Consider the following 18,312-nt stretch of genomic DNA (forward strand, 5'->3'; position numbering starts at 1 on the left):
TTTATTATTTGCCTGAATCTGACCATTTATTGCCCTTCTGTATGTATAGGTTGTGTGCTTACATTTATTATCGCTTCTGTTAAAAGTCCAATTTTATATTGGAAGAGAGACTTATCTCTGTGGCTCAGTTCAGTGAAGCAAATCAATGCATAATGGAATAGATAAACTAGCTGAAGATGTGAGGAGCTTTACAGAAAGCAATAATATTAATCTTTTCAGCTAAAACACAAATTCATTCTGCTGGAAAGAACATACCCAATCCTAGATTCACTGTACATTGTGACCTTGGTTAATTTAACTCGAGGCTCAGGTAAGACTATCTTAGTGTATTAACTTAAAACTATTTCAATGTAGTTAGCTCCCTATTCTACATGAAATCTAAATCTAGATTTTACAATCAATAGTGTTAGCTTTTTAAGAACACAGCTGCTTGATTTAAACAGAAGTAGGAAAATAAACAGTTTCTCTAAATGCGTGGCATAAAAAATTTAGACAAGAACTCAGTGAATGGTACTTTTTACCCTTCCTATCAATGGATCAGCTTTTTTATAGGTACTTTGATTTATGTGGAATACTTTTACATGCTTTAACAAGTTTCTCGTTTTTTTCTCCAAAAGCTTTATGAAGATCACTATACAAAGAACAATTTTTGTACCCTTGTCATAGTTGAAAGTTACTGATGGGGTGACTTCACAAAAACTATTGTATTTTATAGCTTTTTGGATATGATGGTTAGCTAGATCATGATCTCTGCAAGGACATGTCTATGGATTTGACTGATTACCTTGTGGATTATATACTTCTCCTTCGTTCATGGAACAGTCAGTCATTTTCAGGTCAGCTGCGCTACAGATGGTGGCATCTTCAAGCAAGTCACACCTGTTAAAGAAAAGAACAGTACTTCTCTTTTATATACAGAATCTTGTAGAATGTGTCAGTCTATTACCTTCCCAGTCAGTGTTGCCCTAGCATCTTTTTAAAAAACTTATTTAGAGGAGCACCTGGGGGCCTCAGTTGGTTAAACATCCAACTCTTGATTTTGGCTCAGGTCATGATCTCACGGTTCATGAGACTTGAACCCCGCTTGAGGCTCGGCCCAGAGTCTGCTTGGGATTCTCTCTCTCCCTCTTTCTCTGCCCCCTCCCCCCGTCACACTCTCTCTCTCTCTCCCTCTCAAAATCAATAAGTGAACTTTTTTAAAAAGACAATAGAAACAACAAAATATACTTCTTTTTGTGATGCCATTAATATAATGTATTTGTACTATCTTAATGCCATACCATTTCATTTAAGCAGATGGTGAGGTCACTTTAAACTCTCAAATTCATGGTTCTACTTAAGAGATTGATAGTATTTTTTCACTACAACTCATTAAGAATATTCACTTAGCTATTCTAACAAATTTCTTAAGTATGTGCCACAAAGGGCAAGCTGAACTTGAGTAAAGCAATCAGTGCTTCTGAAATGTAATTGGGAGAGAGGGAGGAAGGAGGGAACGGATGAGGGAAATGTGGACAGGAAACTTTTTTAGATTTTCTTATAAAGTTTTAGGAATTAGAAAACTTTTTGGGCCTTTCACATGTAATTTGAATAAGTTACTTTTAGTTTCATATTCAAGGAGAAAATGGAATTAATGCTGGAGGCAAGTAATAAATTATACTGAAACAGGGTTTTTTTTCTCATTCTGTCAAATTATGATGGCCACCATTGTGAAAGGTCTACTGAGTGCTATTAACATATAAGTAAATTAATAAAATTATAAGCTTTATAAATTAAAAGAGAATTAAAATTTATTTAGATTTATTCCTCATTCTCATTGGGTATGATTTCATCAAACATTTATTAAGACCCTGATGGGTACTCTATGACAAATGGAAAGAGACATGGTCTCTACAATCTAGGCAGAAAAGAAGTGGCTTTTTTTTTTTCATTTCCTATCTTCCCCTAGCTGTCTTGCCCTTATGTAATAATTTAAAGTCCTTTCCAAGCCATTTCTTTCCATCTCATTGGGCTATAAATAAGTGCTAAATAAGAAAAGCAATAAAATACCCCATAAGCTTTAAAATACTGTCAATCCAGCATGAAGAAAAACTATTCACTGAATATGCATTATATTATACTGACAAGGGTGTGTGTGTGTGTGTGTGTGTGTGTGTGTGTGTGTGTGTTTGAAAGTCAACATTATCTCAAAGCAAAAGCTCCTTAATATCATGGACCCTGTCTTTATGCAAGAGAAATTTTATAACTATAATTTAAGTATCTTTTGTAGGGTAATGAAAAATTTTGGAGCTAGGCTTCATAAATATTAATTATTTAAAAACTATGATAAAAATCATTACAAGTTGAGGCCTATAGAGTCCTTTTTATGTTTGCTATTTACTTACAAGCCAAGCAAGGACATAGGAACAACCTTGAATCTCAGATTATTTTCAAACAACTGAACTAAATTAAAATTTTTTTTAATGTTTATTCATTTTTTGAGAGAGAGACAGAGTGTGAGTGGGGGAGGGGCAGAGAGAGAGGGACACAAAGAATCTAAGCAGGCTCCAGGCTCTGAGATGTCAGCATAGAGCCTGATGTGGGGCTCGAACTCACAAACTGCAAGACCATGACTTGAGCTGAAATTGGATGCTTAACCTACCGAGCTACCCAGGCACCCCCTAAATAAACCCTTTAAAACTTCCTGCCTTGGGGTGCCTGCATGGCTCAGTGGAAATGACAGCTTCCAATTCTGTCTCTCCCTCTCTCTCTACCCCTTCCCCGCTTGTAGTCTGCCTCTCTCTCGAAAATAAATAAACATTAAAAAAATTAAAAAAAAAACTTACTGCCTTTACACTTGGTCCACTATTCCTTAAATTTCTTACAAATTTAAACTGAACAAAAAAATGTAGTGCCAGTGTTCAACCATGAGGTTAATGCCTAAACTCAGTGTCTGTTCCACCAAACATTTCTTTACAAATTTTTCAGCATTATTTGCTTATTCAGGGTTTTTGATGTGGTTCTGTTTTTTGCTGTGTGGCATAGCCTGCATAGAAAAATTGGGCTGGCATCTTGATGGGCCCCTCCAATGTATCCTTTTGCTTTAGAGCTCCGTGGAATTGTAGGTTTTGATATAAACGGTTATTTCTATTTACATGTGCACTCTATTTATTGCTTATATTTGATACATCAAATTCTGAAGAAGTTATAGGTCAGTATAGGAAGAGTTAAAGTTTGAAATAGAGGGGCATCTGGGTGGCTCAGTGGGTTGAATAAACAGCTCTGGATTTCTGCTCAGGTCATGATCCCAGAGTCGTGGGATCAAGCCCCAAGTCGGGTTCCGTGCTGAGCATGGAGCCTACTTAAGATTCTCTTCTTTCTCTCCCTCTGCTCCTCTCTCCTGCTTGCACTCTGTCTCTCTCTCTGTGTAAATTAAAAAGAAAAGAGACCTTGCAATTCAATAAATTAAAAAAATGTGAAATAGACTATAAAGTCTATATGCATTTTAATCTGAGTACATGGTTGTTAACAAAAGAGTCTTTGTAAAACATCATCTGTTCCAGAGAACTTTTATTCTTCAGAAATATCTGAGGTTGTCATTTTTTTAAGTGTTTATTTCTTTATTTTGAGAGGCGGGAGAGGCAGAGAGAGAGGGAGAGAGAGAGAGAGTCACAGCAGGCTCCATGGTCAGCACAGAGCTCCACACGAGGCTCAAACTCATGAGATCATGACCTGAGCCGAAACTGAGTCCAATGCTTAACTGACTGAGTCACCCAGGAGCCCCTTTTGTTTTAATACATGATACTGCAGGACCCTAAATAGGCTCAATAAATAGTTTTCATTAAAATTGAATGCTATAAAATGGGAAATACTTTTGAGAGAGGGAGAGGGAGAGAAAGTGTTTTTCTAATGCAAGGCCAAGGAAAGGCTTTATTTTTAAGCACTCCTGAGAAATCATGTAAAGCCAAGGGAAAAGCTTAATCTCCTGGAAAGTTGAAGGGAAATCAGTTGAGTGTCACTGGCCACTACCTGTTCAAAAGAAAAAAAATAGTATTCTTTCTAAGACAACGTTAGATGGAGGAATAAAGAAGTGATACAGCAATTAAGGACCATACCTAGCTAGAGGTTGCCTAGCACTATCATGTAGGAGAGCCAAGAAGAGAATCCAAACTTTTGAACTCCCAGCTAATCTCCATATCTTGCTATCTTGAGCTGCATGTGGATCTTTTGATAAAGAAACCAGCATCAGAGTGTGTCAAATTTTAAAAAAAGATCAAAACACCAATGCTTAAGAAATTCAAGTTGACATGGTGATTAATGCCTCTGGTTTATAAATCGTTTTACTAAAAACCATAAGCCAGGATTATATTTTCTTTCATTTTACACGTTTTGTATTTCCAACGAGGCTCCGGTAAAAAGAAATTTGTTCTTGCCTTCAGACATATCCTACGTTTTGTCTCCTGGTCCTTTCTTAAAGCAACCTCATTTGGGGAGAAAAAGAAGTGTGTTTCTCTAAAGGAGCATTCAAACTTCCATGCAGAGAGAGTACAGTGGCATATCATTTCAACTGAACCATCATTATAAAATCCAACTAGAGTCGCACCAGGAATATCCAGAAAGTCACTACACTGGTCTTCCCTAATGTGGTGGAGGAGGATAGAATTAGTAAAAAGTAAAATAAGATAATTCTGATTAATTATTCAATTACATTAGTCTATTCTTTTTAACTCTTTCTTATATGACTCTTATGTAAATGAAAAGTCAACAGTGAATGCAAGCAAGTCACCTTTGTTCCTGAGACTGAAATCCTTTTTTGCCAGCCTCCCTTGAGAGGCACTGATGGGCTGATCCTTGAAGAATGACGAGTTCCAGACTCAACTTGGAATGAGGCATTCTAGCGAGAGATAACATAAAGAAAGCATGGGAATAAACTTCAAAATGTAAACAAGGGCCTTAAAGTATGGAATGCAACACTGTCTGGCCAAAATGTAAAATTTTGAGAAGCAGGCTCAAAAATAAGAATTTGGAGAACCTGATGGCCTACCTAAGAATTTTTGATGCATCTAATAGAAAATAGACTTTGGGAGAATTTTGAGTAAGGCAGAGCTTTATGAAGATGATTCAGTTAATTGAAATAATGCATTTCCCTTCCACTGTAAAGTACACAGAAGGAAAGATTGCTACTCTTTCAAATGACTCCATTTTGCATTAATAGTGCAGGTAAAAATTTTGACTGAAAGAAATTGACAAAAAAGATAAAATGTGCTTTAGAGTTAACCTTGTATAATGATTATTCAAATATTTTTTCCTCCATATCATGAATATAGAAAATTAGTTCATCAAATAGAAGTTTGTTATATTTTTTCTAGACCATCTCTGAAATGTCAAAATAATTTTCCCTTGATATATATGAAAACAAAAGCTCGATGGAAATTCCTTACCCAAAAAAGTCATTTTTATTTAGACCCATCCATAGAGCACAGAGAGTTAAAATTTGAGTCTCTGATTTAGAAAAAGAGCACGAATCTGGAATAAAGCTTTCTCCTTCACAGCAGCTATCTATTCTTCTATTTTGTGGAATGATTTCCGAGGACTGCTGATATTTGTGGAATTAACTCCCTAAGGTGTTAATTATTTGTAAATGATCCCAGAGTTCTTTGCCATGAAGTATTTTGTGGTTTTGTTAAAGCATAAATGTGCATCACATGGACTAGGTGGGTGCAAGTTGTCAAGCTAGAGCATAACTTTACTGAGCATCAAGCATCTAGTGGCCAAAGTGATTTTGTTTCTGTCTATTCAACCATCAAGCAAAATGGTGAATGTCATATTCTGCCTTATTTGTTTAGCAAAAACAATATACTCTGAAGCTATTACAAATATGGAAATATGTAAAGAACATGCCATTAATGCATGTCAAAGGTCTGCTTCATCTTAAGAATTGAAAAGACATAGGTTGGGAAAGTCTACCGTCAAAAAAGACCCCTGGTTGTTTCACTAGAAAATCTATGATTCTGTAGAAAATCTGAGGAAAATCGACAGAAGTCAGCCTTTAAGTTTTAGGATTTTAAGATTTAAAGTGTCTTTAAATAATGCTAGCAATGTGCCCCCTTTAGGTTTGAATCATTTGTTTTAGAAATCATAAAAATTGCCGGTTGATTAAATGTTAGAGTCAAACAGATTCATGCAACTAAAATTGGAATTTCCATTTTTGCAACAAGTGAATCAGATTTAACATTTGGCTTTGATCACTTGGTAATGAGTCACTTGATTTGTATTCTAATGATCTCTAAATTAAAATTTGCAAATGGAATATGAGACCCTGTACATCCACAAGGATTAGGAAAAATGGCTTAGATGAATTCTGTTTCATTGACAAAATAGATACTCATGGAGGATAATTAAAAATATTATTATTTGAAATAATAAAATGATTTGCTTTCTACAAATAATTTATCTGTGAGGCTTGAGGTGTAATGGCCCTTGTTGACAAAGTTATTTGTGTCTCCATTTTATGTGAAATTCCTAGCATACAACTACACTTATTGTTAGATACAGACTCAGTGATATTACCCCCTTCTTTTTAAATTGGAATTTTTATCATGCCCTAAAGTGTGGCCCAGTCATCATGTTTTCTGAATTCAGATTTTGGCAAGAGGCCCTTTCCTTGGGCAGCCGATGAGAGCTGTCAATGATATTTCCCTGTAAGGGACAAGCTCTCTTGTCAGTGGTAGGCAGGCACTGCAATTTAAGCTTTGTCTAGTTAAAAATAGTCAGGACTCAATGTCAACTTGAATTTTTTACTCTGTTTTGCAAATACCAAGAGATGTGATACCACTCTTGGAGAGGGCTGTATATCTAGGATATATTTATTTAGCTTTTTATAATAAGAGGACAAACTGTCCCCTAAAGCATTGAAAACATAATTTCTCTTTAGCTATTAAAGGGATACCGGCAGAGTAGTAGAAGTAGCCAAAGTAAAATCAAAGAAACAAACAACAAAAATAAACCTTTCTTTCCCTGCTTACGTTATTCATGTGCCCTCCAAAACATGCAAAATTTAAGACACACGAAAGAAGTCACAAGAGCTATTACTTTACACATTACATTACACTAGAGTAATATCTGTCCAGATCTAGATTTGCTATTGTCCTTAAGATGAATACTGAACTTTCTGAAAATAGAAATAAAACGCCTAGCCTCAAACCTTTTGGACCTAATGAAGGCCTGGACTACCTTTACATGACCTAGTATAAGTCAGCTAACTAATGGTCCTTGGTTTGCTTCCTTCTAAAAATGGAAAGAATGCTTCCACACCAATCATCCAAGGTTTATGGCTGTTTATGAGCAGCTGTCAGAGAGAGGCCTCTCAGAAGACCACTGAACCAAACCTGCAAGGCAGTAGTGAAGCCTTTTCAGCAGAGGAGGCCCTGAGCCTCCTTGTTGACCCCCTTGGGAAAGCAAGGGTTCTTCCACTGGATGCATAAGAACCCTCATCAATGGCATTCAGCCCAACCAGTCATGAACCTCACCTGTGCTATGTCAACCAATAAAAAGTCAAATGTACCAGGTAATTTATAATTACAATGGCTGATACTGTAGGATTTAAGGGGATAGGGCATCTACTACACTGAATTACACTATTGGGCCTTTCATAGAGTAGACCTGAGTCCCAGCATTGTCCACAGTATCAGGAGCCTCCCCATCACAGATGACCCAATTTTTATTTTTCTATTCTTCTCATCATTTCCAGATTACACCTGCCTACAACTTGGATGTCTAAAGTTCTTGAGCATTTGGCCCTTGGGGATTCAGGAGAATAGCGGTTCATATTTATATGATAGATCTATTCTTCAGTTCCAGTGTTAGGTTTTTTTTCTCTTAAATGATTATGTAGGTGGAAGGAAGTTTGGAGCCTCCTTGGCACTGATCCATTCTGGCTCCCTATACCCAGCATACTGAAAGAAAAATGCACGGTGAAGTTACCTCCAATTCCTTTTAGGTTAGGATTTTAAACAAGAAGATCGATTTTAGCAAGGTTCAGTCCAGATGTGGTTCCAAGGATAACATCAAACATTCTGCTGGGGGCGGAAATGTAAGTAGAAGCTTCTATTAGAAAGCTGTCCTGATTGTGTGGAGCCATCTGCACAGCCAGCACACTGTCTCTTTTCCTGCCTTCCTCACAATACACACCCCCCTTCTTGTTGCTGCTCCACGTGTGCCCTGGTCGGGGAGCTGGTCACCCTTGCATTTTTGCTGGTGGACTTCCCATCCTTCCCTGTAAGGTCATCAACAAATTTCTTTCTTTGAATTGAGGAATAAAACCTTAATGGACTGCACAGTGGTTTTCAGGGGGATGGCAAACCCACCTCACTTGCCAATTTTGTTTGCTGGCCTTTGGCTTCAAGGTATTTCCTCATGCTGTCTCTATTCCCCAACAGAAGTCAGCTGGGCACACACACATTTATAGTTCCATTTAAATTACTCTTGAAGCAAAGGCTGATACACTTGAAAGTACCTAAAGTGTATTATGACAGTCTTTTGTCCATCGCTATTCATGAGAGTTAGGATATCATTTGCAATAATGCAAAACTAATGAAGCACAGTTCATGTGTCATTCAAAGTCCCAATATAAATTTCATCTTGACGGGATTTTGTTTTCTGTGCCTTGAATTGAGTGGAAATAATGTCCTTTGAGAGGAAGGGAAAGATGAATCCATGTTTCTAAAATGTAGTTGAGGCAGAGGCAAACCCAAGGTATAGTCAGCATGATTCTTCACAAAATAAGAATAATAAAAGAGGTGAGCCAGGCTGACTATCTGTTCTACAGATCCTGTCACCTAAAACTTCAGAACCTGGCCATCTGTGACTTAAGTAATTTACAGTGTAAAGTCCAGATTTCTCACCTGTTTAATAACTCTTGGCTCCTTGCTCCTCAGCTGGGCAGAGATGGAGTCAAGCAGTGAAAGGGGACAAACAACTGCCTTCTACCAGGAGCTGTCACCTCTTGCTTGAACTAGTCCCACTGAGCATGAAAATGTCACTGTCATAGGAAGTCTATAACAAGGTTTGCTGGGCTCCTTTAAGGGTGCTGGGCTAAGCCTCAGGATCAGTATTTACATTGACACACTGCCCTCCTCCCTGTGTCCTGACTGTAAGTGCAAACCATGTGATACTTTCACAGAAACAGTCTCGGTCCTGGGAAATAACTGGAGGGTATCAAAGGGTGACCCCTATCCTCTACTGCAGGGCCTGCTGGTCCAAACAGCTAAGTGGCAAAGGATAAATGAGATAACTAACCATCTTAAAGAAATTGGGGGAGCTTCCAACCTCCAAAACAATAGTCTTAAACTTTCCTCTAGAGAAGAATCACTTGTTCAAATATGCAGATTCCATGGCCTCATTTCCACAGTGTCCAATTCAGTAATCCCATGTACATCTAATGCAAATGGACAACAGCCCACATTTGGAAAAGCACTGTTTCTAACACGGGGAGAGGAAATAATTTCAATAAAATACAAGAAAAAATGTTGATACCATCTTATAATTTGGTGTATGAGAAAAATTCCATTAGCCAAGACATGACAATAGTATTCTAGAAAAGCATGGTTACAGCTTTCTTCTTGTATCTTAAAGCAGTGGTGGTCTTCTTATATCTATGAGCAATGGTGGTCACTTTTATGTAAAAGTCACTTTTAAAAAAAATAATTCATCTCTTCACTTGGCTTTTTGCTTATGGGAAGGTTTAACACCGTGTGGTTTCATTCTCTGAGTGGAAGCTTGCCCTATTAATCCAGGTGTTGCTATCCTCTTGTGGCATGATCTGTTTTCTACTAATAAAATCTTCTATTCTAGGATTTTCTTTCACTTTAGTCCTTCTCCCCAACCAAACATGGGAGGATATTGGGAGGTTATGTTTTCCTGTGTGTGTGTATGTACTTCAGTTTGGGTTTCTGTGTTGTTAGGTGTTGTGAGCTTGGATATGTTTGTGGGTTTTGCATATGAGCTTGGGAGCTTGTCTATGTCCCAACCATTTTAAGCATATTTTATGTGGCTCATACAGGTACAGATTGTTACCAAGAAGATAGACCTAAGCCATGTGACATCCAAATGTGGCTCTCTGAAGAACATCCGCCACAGGCCAGGTAAGTAAATTCTTCTTAGTAGTTAGAGAAATATTAAATTGTGTTTAAGAAATTGACAAGCAAAATTTTGTTATGAAATATCTAATTGGAAAAATGTCTCAAAATCCTGAAAATGCATGCTTTTATTAATAGAAACTTAAGCTAGAAACTTCAAGCCATCTTCATTTGGACAGATAAACTTCAATATCACAAAGAGGCCACATATCATAGGACAAGTTCAAAATCAAAAGATATATAAAATGCATTTATCTCTACGTTCTCAACCTGCACACTGGAGTTCTTTTAAAATATATAGTCCATAAAATACCTTGGGCCATGTATTCATACATAATTACATGAGCTGAAATTAGCATTTCCAAAGATTTTTCATGAAAACGTTTTTTCTACATTATGTGAAATAGGGTTTATGCTTAAGCAAAGCTGATGAAATGTGTTTATCTGCTGAATTTCTCAGATCCTATAGTAGGTCAATAAGCATTACGAACCCTCAGCAGAATGCAGTGCTTAATGGATCCATTGCTTGATGCAGTGCTTATCCCAATTTATTTAACCATTGGCCTCCTGTTTTTCTAGAATATCCTATGGGACTAGTGGTCTAAAGTAGAATTTATATTCATACTTGCTGGGAATTATTTCATCTTTAAAATGTAAATCTAACATATTATGAGTCATTTTTTATTCTGAGTATCATTATCACAGATTTTTATTAAATTCTACCTGCATGCCTATGTAAATAGTGGACAACTGTCAAATTTATAATTTTCTTAAGAATGTTTTGACACAGTATATACCATTGAATTATAGAAGGACACGATGTTAGTATGCCTGATAACTTAATTAAACCAAGTAATAGGTTATTACCATTCATTATCTCAAATGTTATCAGAAATGAGGGATAAGAACTGTGAGCCCCAGGGCACCTGGGTAGCTCAGTTGGTTAAGCACCGACTCTTGATCTCAGCTCAGATCTTGATCACAGGGTCATGAGTTCAAGCCCTGCATTGGGCTCCACGCTGAGCTTGAAGCCTATTTAAAAAGAAAAAGAGCAACGACAACAACAATTGAGTCCAATAAGATTTGTGACCCAGAGAAGATTATTAGCAATGTACTAATTGAAAATTAGTTGAAAATCAAATGTAGATAGGATAAGTTTCAAAATGAATAAATGCATTGGAAACATGTCTAGGGGTCAGGCTTCACTTTGAGAAGGTGTGTTCATAAAGTAAATCAAGGAGTTAGAAAATACATATATGGAATCTCTGTTGGTTCACGATCCTCTTGGGAGCTTCCCTGGTATAATCTGAAATTGGCCCCTGTACTCAGAAGGCAGGAAGAAACTGAAGAAAGAGGCAGGCCACTCCAGGTTGGCAGTGGAAATTTTAATAAGGAAAGGGAATTTACATATGACGTTTGTCTTGGGTAGCAGCAAGGTGGATCCCAACACCTACTTGCCAAATCTTAGAAGCTTATAAAGAGGCCTTAACTGGGTTTAGTCATGTTTACAGTGTAGCTGTCAACACCACATCGTTATCACAGAGCTATGTCCTTCGAGCAGCCTCTGGAAGCAGGAAAGGCAAGCAGAACCCACATTCCCAGGACAGGGTAGGGAACAAGAAGTCTCTAAGTGCCCGGGTCCAGCTCTCAGGTCAATCAGTGGTCATGTCTTTTTGTAGATTATCCCCAATAATGTCCAATACTAATTTCAGAACTGTTACCCTGGAATTAGCTTCTTTTTCATTCCCGAGGCAGCAGGGACATGGTGTCATACTGCATATCGTCACAATTCTGTCTGTACCTCAAGCTTACAAACACTTAGTTGACTCTACTCCTGTGTCAACATAACAAGTATTTGGCCATACCACCTATTTTCTTCCAGAATTCAAAATAAAATTTTGAATTCTTTATTTTAGACAGTAAGTATTCCATTAGCCAAATTCAACCAGACTCTTGATGCACAGAAAAATGTTACACAGTTAAGGAAATAGTCTATGTAAGATTTATTGGTCATAAAAGACTATTGTCATAGACTCCCACCTATTTCTAAATCTGGATCTTACTTTTCTAAGAACTGCAGCAGATGACTAAATTCATAAAGAAGTGTTAACACTATGATCCTTGACAACAGCAAGCTTTTCACAAAGTTACTTTGGAATGTGGAATATGTACAGAGAAAATAAAGGCAACAACTCAATACCTGGAAGCTCAACTTTAGGATGTATGAGGCCTGATAAAGATTATAGTCCTTCACAATCACTGCTCCTGGTGGGTGCCAGGATTCTTCAGGACCAAGGGGATAGATCCATGAATTCAAATGGGCTTCTCTAATAGTTATATAAAAGTTTCTAGTAGGATTTTCACAAAAACAGACTTCTCGAGCTTCCTTTCCTGAATATATTTGGGGTCAACCTTACATTTTTTTTTCTGTCGTAAAATAGAATTCAACAAAAATTTTAACACAGTTATGTTGACACAACATAGAATCATAAAAGAGAGCTTGAAAAGGCCACTTCTATTAAAGGCTACCAAAAAATAATAGAAAAGGTCCCAAGAAAGTGGATCTCATCTAGAGAATTCAACATCCTCTATGCTCTAATCAAGATAAGTATGTTTTATAAATCACACTAATCCCATCACAACTAACAAGTGAGACCCACATGGCCAGGTGAAATGTTGGAAGAATAAAATTTATTGCAATAATACATATTTTGAGGGAGGGACAACTACATGTCTCCTGTAAGCATGAGCTAAATAACATCATGCACATCCTATACCTTCAGAAGAACGAATGGATATATCTTCAAAATGTAATCTAATCACACCATTTAATTTCAAGGGGCACTTTCCCAGGTAGTTGGGTGTCATTGTAAATGTCCAGGTATCATATGAGAAAAATACTGCAAGGTCTAAGTCTGTGAAGACTTAACAGACCTTTCTTTGCTGACCTTGAGAGATAAATAAGCGTCAAGAGTCCAAAATTGAAAAAGCTTTTCCATGTTTCTCCCGAGTCAAAATCCTAAGACAGATGCAATAATAGTAGAGGATCATGTCATTTACCACTGGCCTTTCAAAGAAATGCACACAGCCAAAACCAAATTGCTAATCAAAGTGAAAGCAAATCTTAGGTGGAGAGGTAAAGGAGTCTAATTCAGACTAAAGGACAATGGATACCAACTGGGCTTGAACTCCTTGCATTTGCAAGATGGAAAAGGCATGCAGAGATAGGGGCATCACTGTAAAAGGTGGCATGTTGGCACTCTCATCTATCAGTAGATCCTCAAATTTAAGACTAGCATTTAGGGAAATGGCATGGTCCAAACTGTATCCCCGTTATCAGATCAAAATGAGTGTAAGATTGGTCCTATGGCATCTGTGTAAGAATGGGATCTCTTAATGTTCTCCTCCTATTACTCCATCTGCTAATGATAACGGGACACTCTCAAAACTCTCTAGTTATAAACCACTTAGTTTCCAGCTCGAATTTCATCAGTCAAGCTCTCAGTGTTGAAATTTTACAAATGAATATATGACCCATATGTGCACCATTCCTAACCTATAGTTTTTTGGAAACGTGACCTATTACCATGAAGAACATTAAAGAAGATCTTCATTTCAATTTAATTTGCACCCTTAAGGATAAGAGATTGGATGTTCCATGTTTTAGAAAGGGTGAAAGGAGATATTTTCATTGTGTTATTTTTAGAGTTTTTGTTGTATAGATAGGGAAATGCCCCTCGTATATTTTAGGTTAGACATAGGTAGATTACTAAGAAGAATTTATTAGTTGAAAAGTAAAGAGCAGAGGGGATAAGTTTCAAAATAGATAAGTGCATTGGAAACTTATCTAGAAATCAGCCTTCACTTTGGCTTAGAGGAAAAAGATATTAATATGTAGAGCACGCCATATAATGGTACAAAATAAAGATGTCATTACCTTGGGTGGTATGGGAATAATGGTATGGACTAGAATTCTAAAAAAATCCCCATCACATCTGTGGTCAAAAGAATAGTAAATGAAGTTTGTGCTTTGTGATGGTCTATCTACTGAAATCGTTTTAGGGAAATAGTCACCATAAATAGAAGATGTCATGGTAGCAAGGCATTTAAAAGCTTTGTCCTCTCACAGGTGGTGGGCGTGTGAAGATTGAGAGTGTAAAACTGGATTTCAAAGAAAAGGCCCAAGCTAAAGTTGGCTCACTCGACAATGCTCACCATGTACCTGGAGGTGGTAATGTCAAGGTAAGAAACAAGGTCGCGAGCCGAGCCTGTCTTATTTTGTTTTGTTTTAATCCTTCTGAAATACTCCTTATCAAAATGGGTCCCAGATGGAAGACCTGGGCACAGAGGAAGGAGAGATGGCAGAGCTGAACAGAAGTGACATTGACATCAGCTCTGAGACACGATGGGAGGTCTAGGGGCCATTTAAGATGCTTGAGTTAACAAGGACTGATGTTTGTCTTGAACAGATTGACAGTCAAAAGCTGAACTTCAGAGAGCATGCTAAGGCCCGTGTGGACCACGGAGCTGAGATCATCACGCAGTCCCCAGGCAGATCCAGCGTGGCGTCCCCGCGACGACTCAGCAATGTCTCCTCCTCTGGAAGCATCAACCTGCTCGAATCCCCTCAGCTTGCCACTTTGGCTGAGGATGTCACTGCTGCACTCGCTAAGCAGGGCTTGTGAATATTTCTCATTTAGCGTTGAAGTAATAATATTTAGGCATGAGCTCTTGGCAGGCGTGGGCTCTGAGCAGGTGTTATATTCATTCTTTACAAACCATAAAATAAATAATCTCATTCCCAAACTGTAGTAATTGTTACAATTTTATAAAAAAACAATGAATAGTATATGCAGAAATTGACTTGATTTCCATTTGCAACAGGAAGACACTGGCTTTACATGAGTACAGTTGGACAATTATTTTTGCTCTGCTCTGTTTTGCATGGAGTATTATTATTTTAAAACTTGCATTTTTACCTTTCATGTGCCTGAAGGCTATCCATACATTCTGAAAGGCCTTGTTGAAATCCAAGCTGCTCATTTCACTATTCTGTTGCTGGGTGAAAAGATAAAAGCTGCCCATTTTAACTTATTACAGGTTAAATTAAATCAAGGAGTCTGATTGCAGGAAGGAAAGAGCATGTAAGAAATAAGTTGTTGTTTTTTTTTTTTTTTAAGTGTTATTTTGTATAAATGGGAAGAAAGATTCAGTTAAGTTATTAACATTTGGGACCTGGATAATTATATCAGAGTATAAGTCAATCCAATAAATTATTTAACTAATTAAAAATAGTTACGAAGCATTTGATCTGTGGTTGAGGAAGTGGTATAAAAGTGCATCTCTTAGGAATGAAGCACTTTCATTAGGATGGGCTCGTGTCTGATTAGAATGTCAGTTGATCAGCTAGATTTGTGTCCACACTACCAGTTTCACACTCCCTTTCCGTCTGTTTGATACAGTATTATAGATATAAATATATATATATTTCTCTGTGGCCATTTGTGATACTTCCTCATATACTTGAATATTATACTTCCTTATTCACAGTATCTGTGTCTCCTGCACCCTTTGGTGTTGCAATTTTAGGTATGTGAAAGTAGATGTTAGCAGGGTTCTTTCCCTACTCAAAAAAAAAAAAAAATACATTAAAAAAGAACAAAAAGTTTTAGCATGAAGTTGCTTCCTGTAACAACTCAGAGCTGTAACCCTGTTTTAGTGCCAGATACAAGTCTCTCCCGTGATGCTAGGAAAAATTTTTTTTCTTTGCTTTTACCAACATGGAGTTTGTGGGGGTGGGTCCAGTTATACATTGAAAGGGTTTACAGATTATTGGTTTAAGATTATGGATTTATCTCATTTTGAATTATGGAATAGTTTGGGTTTTATTCCTGTAATCATTCACAAAACAGACTTCTTAGGATTTCTTTCTTTTTTTTTTTTTTTTTCCATTTGCTAAAGTTGAAAATCACAGAGGGAGTTTGGGACATGTTGCCCCACTCCTCCAAAAAGTTACTGCTAATTAAATTACCTGATAGAAAACATTTGGCTTTCTTACCCAAAGTAAAGATCCCTTGATCAGAAAGGACAAATACAGTATTTTGAGAAGGTATAGCTACAAAACATTTGAGATACAGATATCTAAATCAGTTTTTTCAGGACTCCCAACATTGCCCTCTGTAAAGGAGCACTATATGACTATTACTTATCAAAAGGTAATGTTGGTCTGGCTTAATATTGAATCTAGAAATCACAAATGAATTAATTCCTCTCACAAATCATTCATTTTAGACTTGTGAATAAGCAATTTATAGTCAATGGCCTGAATATGCAATGAGTTACCAGTCTGGGTGGATGCTCTTATGTATTTTATCTCTGTTTTTTCTTGCTCGGGGCTGGTAGGTTGGATATGAACAGTCAAAGGCAAATGGTCTGATAGGTGTTTGATGTCCGTAAGCCAATTCCTGAATATAAAGGAGGAAATGATGAGCATGGATGTAGCAATGAGGAAGTATAGTAGTATCTAAGAACACAGCCAAGGGATACAAAGACAGAGAGACACAGGTACTGCCATTTTGTGACCACTGGATATTGCAACCAATGTGACTCCCATCAAAAAAACTCTAGGAGCAAAATCATATCATTCATTCTCAACAAGAAAGCTTTACATAGGCAAACATGTCTGAAAATATAAATCAGTTATTTTATACGGCAGTCAAAAAATTAGAAACTGCTCAGTATGACCATGGATATGTCTATTTTCTGCCTAGTAAGTGCTGTGATGTGGATTTGACCAATCTGAGCATTTTATTCATCAACTTCCCTTGAAATGCACCAGAAAATAATGGAAGAAAGAATAGTTATATGGAGACTTATGGTACTTTCTTACATGTTTGATAGTGTTAGATAGTGATTAAAGTTCTCCAGAAAGAAGTTAACAGTTGATTAGGACAGTCTTAACCCACAAAATAAGCATTTTTTTATCAACCTGGTTTAAATTTTTTGTGAAACTTAAGAATAAGTAATTATGCTGTACATATTAAAATTCCATTTCCTACAAATACTTGCCCCAAATAAAGATTATATAAAGCACTAAGTTTAACTTAGATTTGGCATTAAAACAAATGTTTATTTCAAATCACAGCAAAATTATAATGAATAAATGCCCTTCCTTTGTATGGAAATGTGATTCTTTACAATGTTAACAAAAAGAAACTGATAATTTGTACCAATGGAAGAGGGAAACACACAGGCTAAATGTCTTCTTATGGGAAGAGGGGGTGGAACGTATCTTGCCTTCACTCTCAAGATTAACGACACAAATTAAGCTTTTTGAACACCACTCTTGTGGGGATACCCATACGCTGATCTAGAAATTAAAGCTTCATAGTTCCAATTCTAGATCTACTAATGCCAGTTTCTCTCTGGCTTTAGCCTTTGAGAACCTGTTTAAGGATACATAAGTAATCCAGAGCTGCGAAGAGTTAAAAGGCCAGCTTCTCCAATGAACTCACTCTCTTGGGTCACCTGCAACCAATAATTGGGTACTTCATAATGACACAGGGAAGATCCAAGTTCCTGATGAGTTTCAAAGGCCATGTTCATTTAGGAACCAACTCTCTCTGGATTCTCCTGCTGAGTTCCAGCAGGGTGATAGGCTGAAATCCCACCCACAAGCAAGACACCTGTGTAACACCAACTAGGTTTGGCTAAAGAAGGCTGAAGAGAGAACTCTGTTAAATGGAAGAATCTCCTGATGGTAGCTGGTCTTCTCCACACATTCATATAGTAATACAGCAGGAAATAGAATCATCAGTCAAAATATAACATCATGTCGATATTGTTAAAGAAATCATCTCAATGTGGTTGATTGTGACATTGCTACAATTACACTTTTTCTCCTATTTTTCATGCCACAAAAATGAGGAAAATAAACTATTCATGGTCTAAGTACCCAAAAACAAAAATACATTCATGACTTGGAAAGACAAACTTTAGGCATTCCTTCCAAGATTGATGTGCTAAAATCAACACTGATGTTTGTGTTTTTACACCTAGGATTTTTAGCCTGGGTGTGTAGGTTGAGGCCAAGTCCCTCTGCAGGAAATAGCTTATTTTTAAACTTAGAAAATGTCAATCATGAAAATCTACTTCAACTTTAGCAAAAAGAAAAAAAAATCAACACAAAGTATACTCT

General features: G+C 37.0%; 1 protein-coding gene across 16 annotated transcripts in view; it reads left to right on the plus strand.

The window, feature by feature from the left end:
• MAP2 (microtubule associated protein 2) overlaps positions 1-17,109 on the plus strand; it is a 280,480-nt gene extending 263,371 nt beyond the window's left edge. For 10 of the 16 annotated variants that reach the window (XM_042949985.1, XM_042949984.1, XM_042949990.1 and 7 more), the window contains 4 exons: positions 7,979-8,071; positions 10,040-10,121; positions 14,245-14,357; positions 14,585-17,109. In XM_042949985.1, coding sequence (XP_042805919.1) covers positions 7,979-8,071; positions 10,040-10,121; positions 14,245-14,357; positions 14,585-14,800 — 504 coding nt within the window. In that variant the 3' untranslated portion in view covers positions 14,801-17,109. Of the gene's footprint in view, positions 1-7,978; positions 8,072-8,915; positions 9,044-10,039; positions 10,122-14,244; positions 14,358-14,584 lie in introns of those variants that run through there. The other 6 variants (XM_042949988.1, XM_042949991.1, XM_042949993.1 and 3 more) reach the window with 2 other exon arrangements.
• Positions 17,110-18,312: the final 1,203 nt, after the last annotated feature.

Source organism: Panthera leo, chromosome C1 (assembly GCF_018350215.1).
Source record: "Panthera leo isolate Ple1 chromosome C1, P.leo_Ple1_pat1.1, whole genome shotgun sequence".
NCBI lineage: Eukaryota > Metazoa > Chordata > Mammalia > Carnivora > Felidae > Panthera > Panthera leo.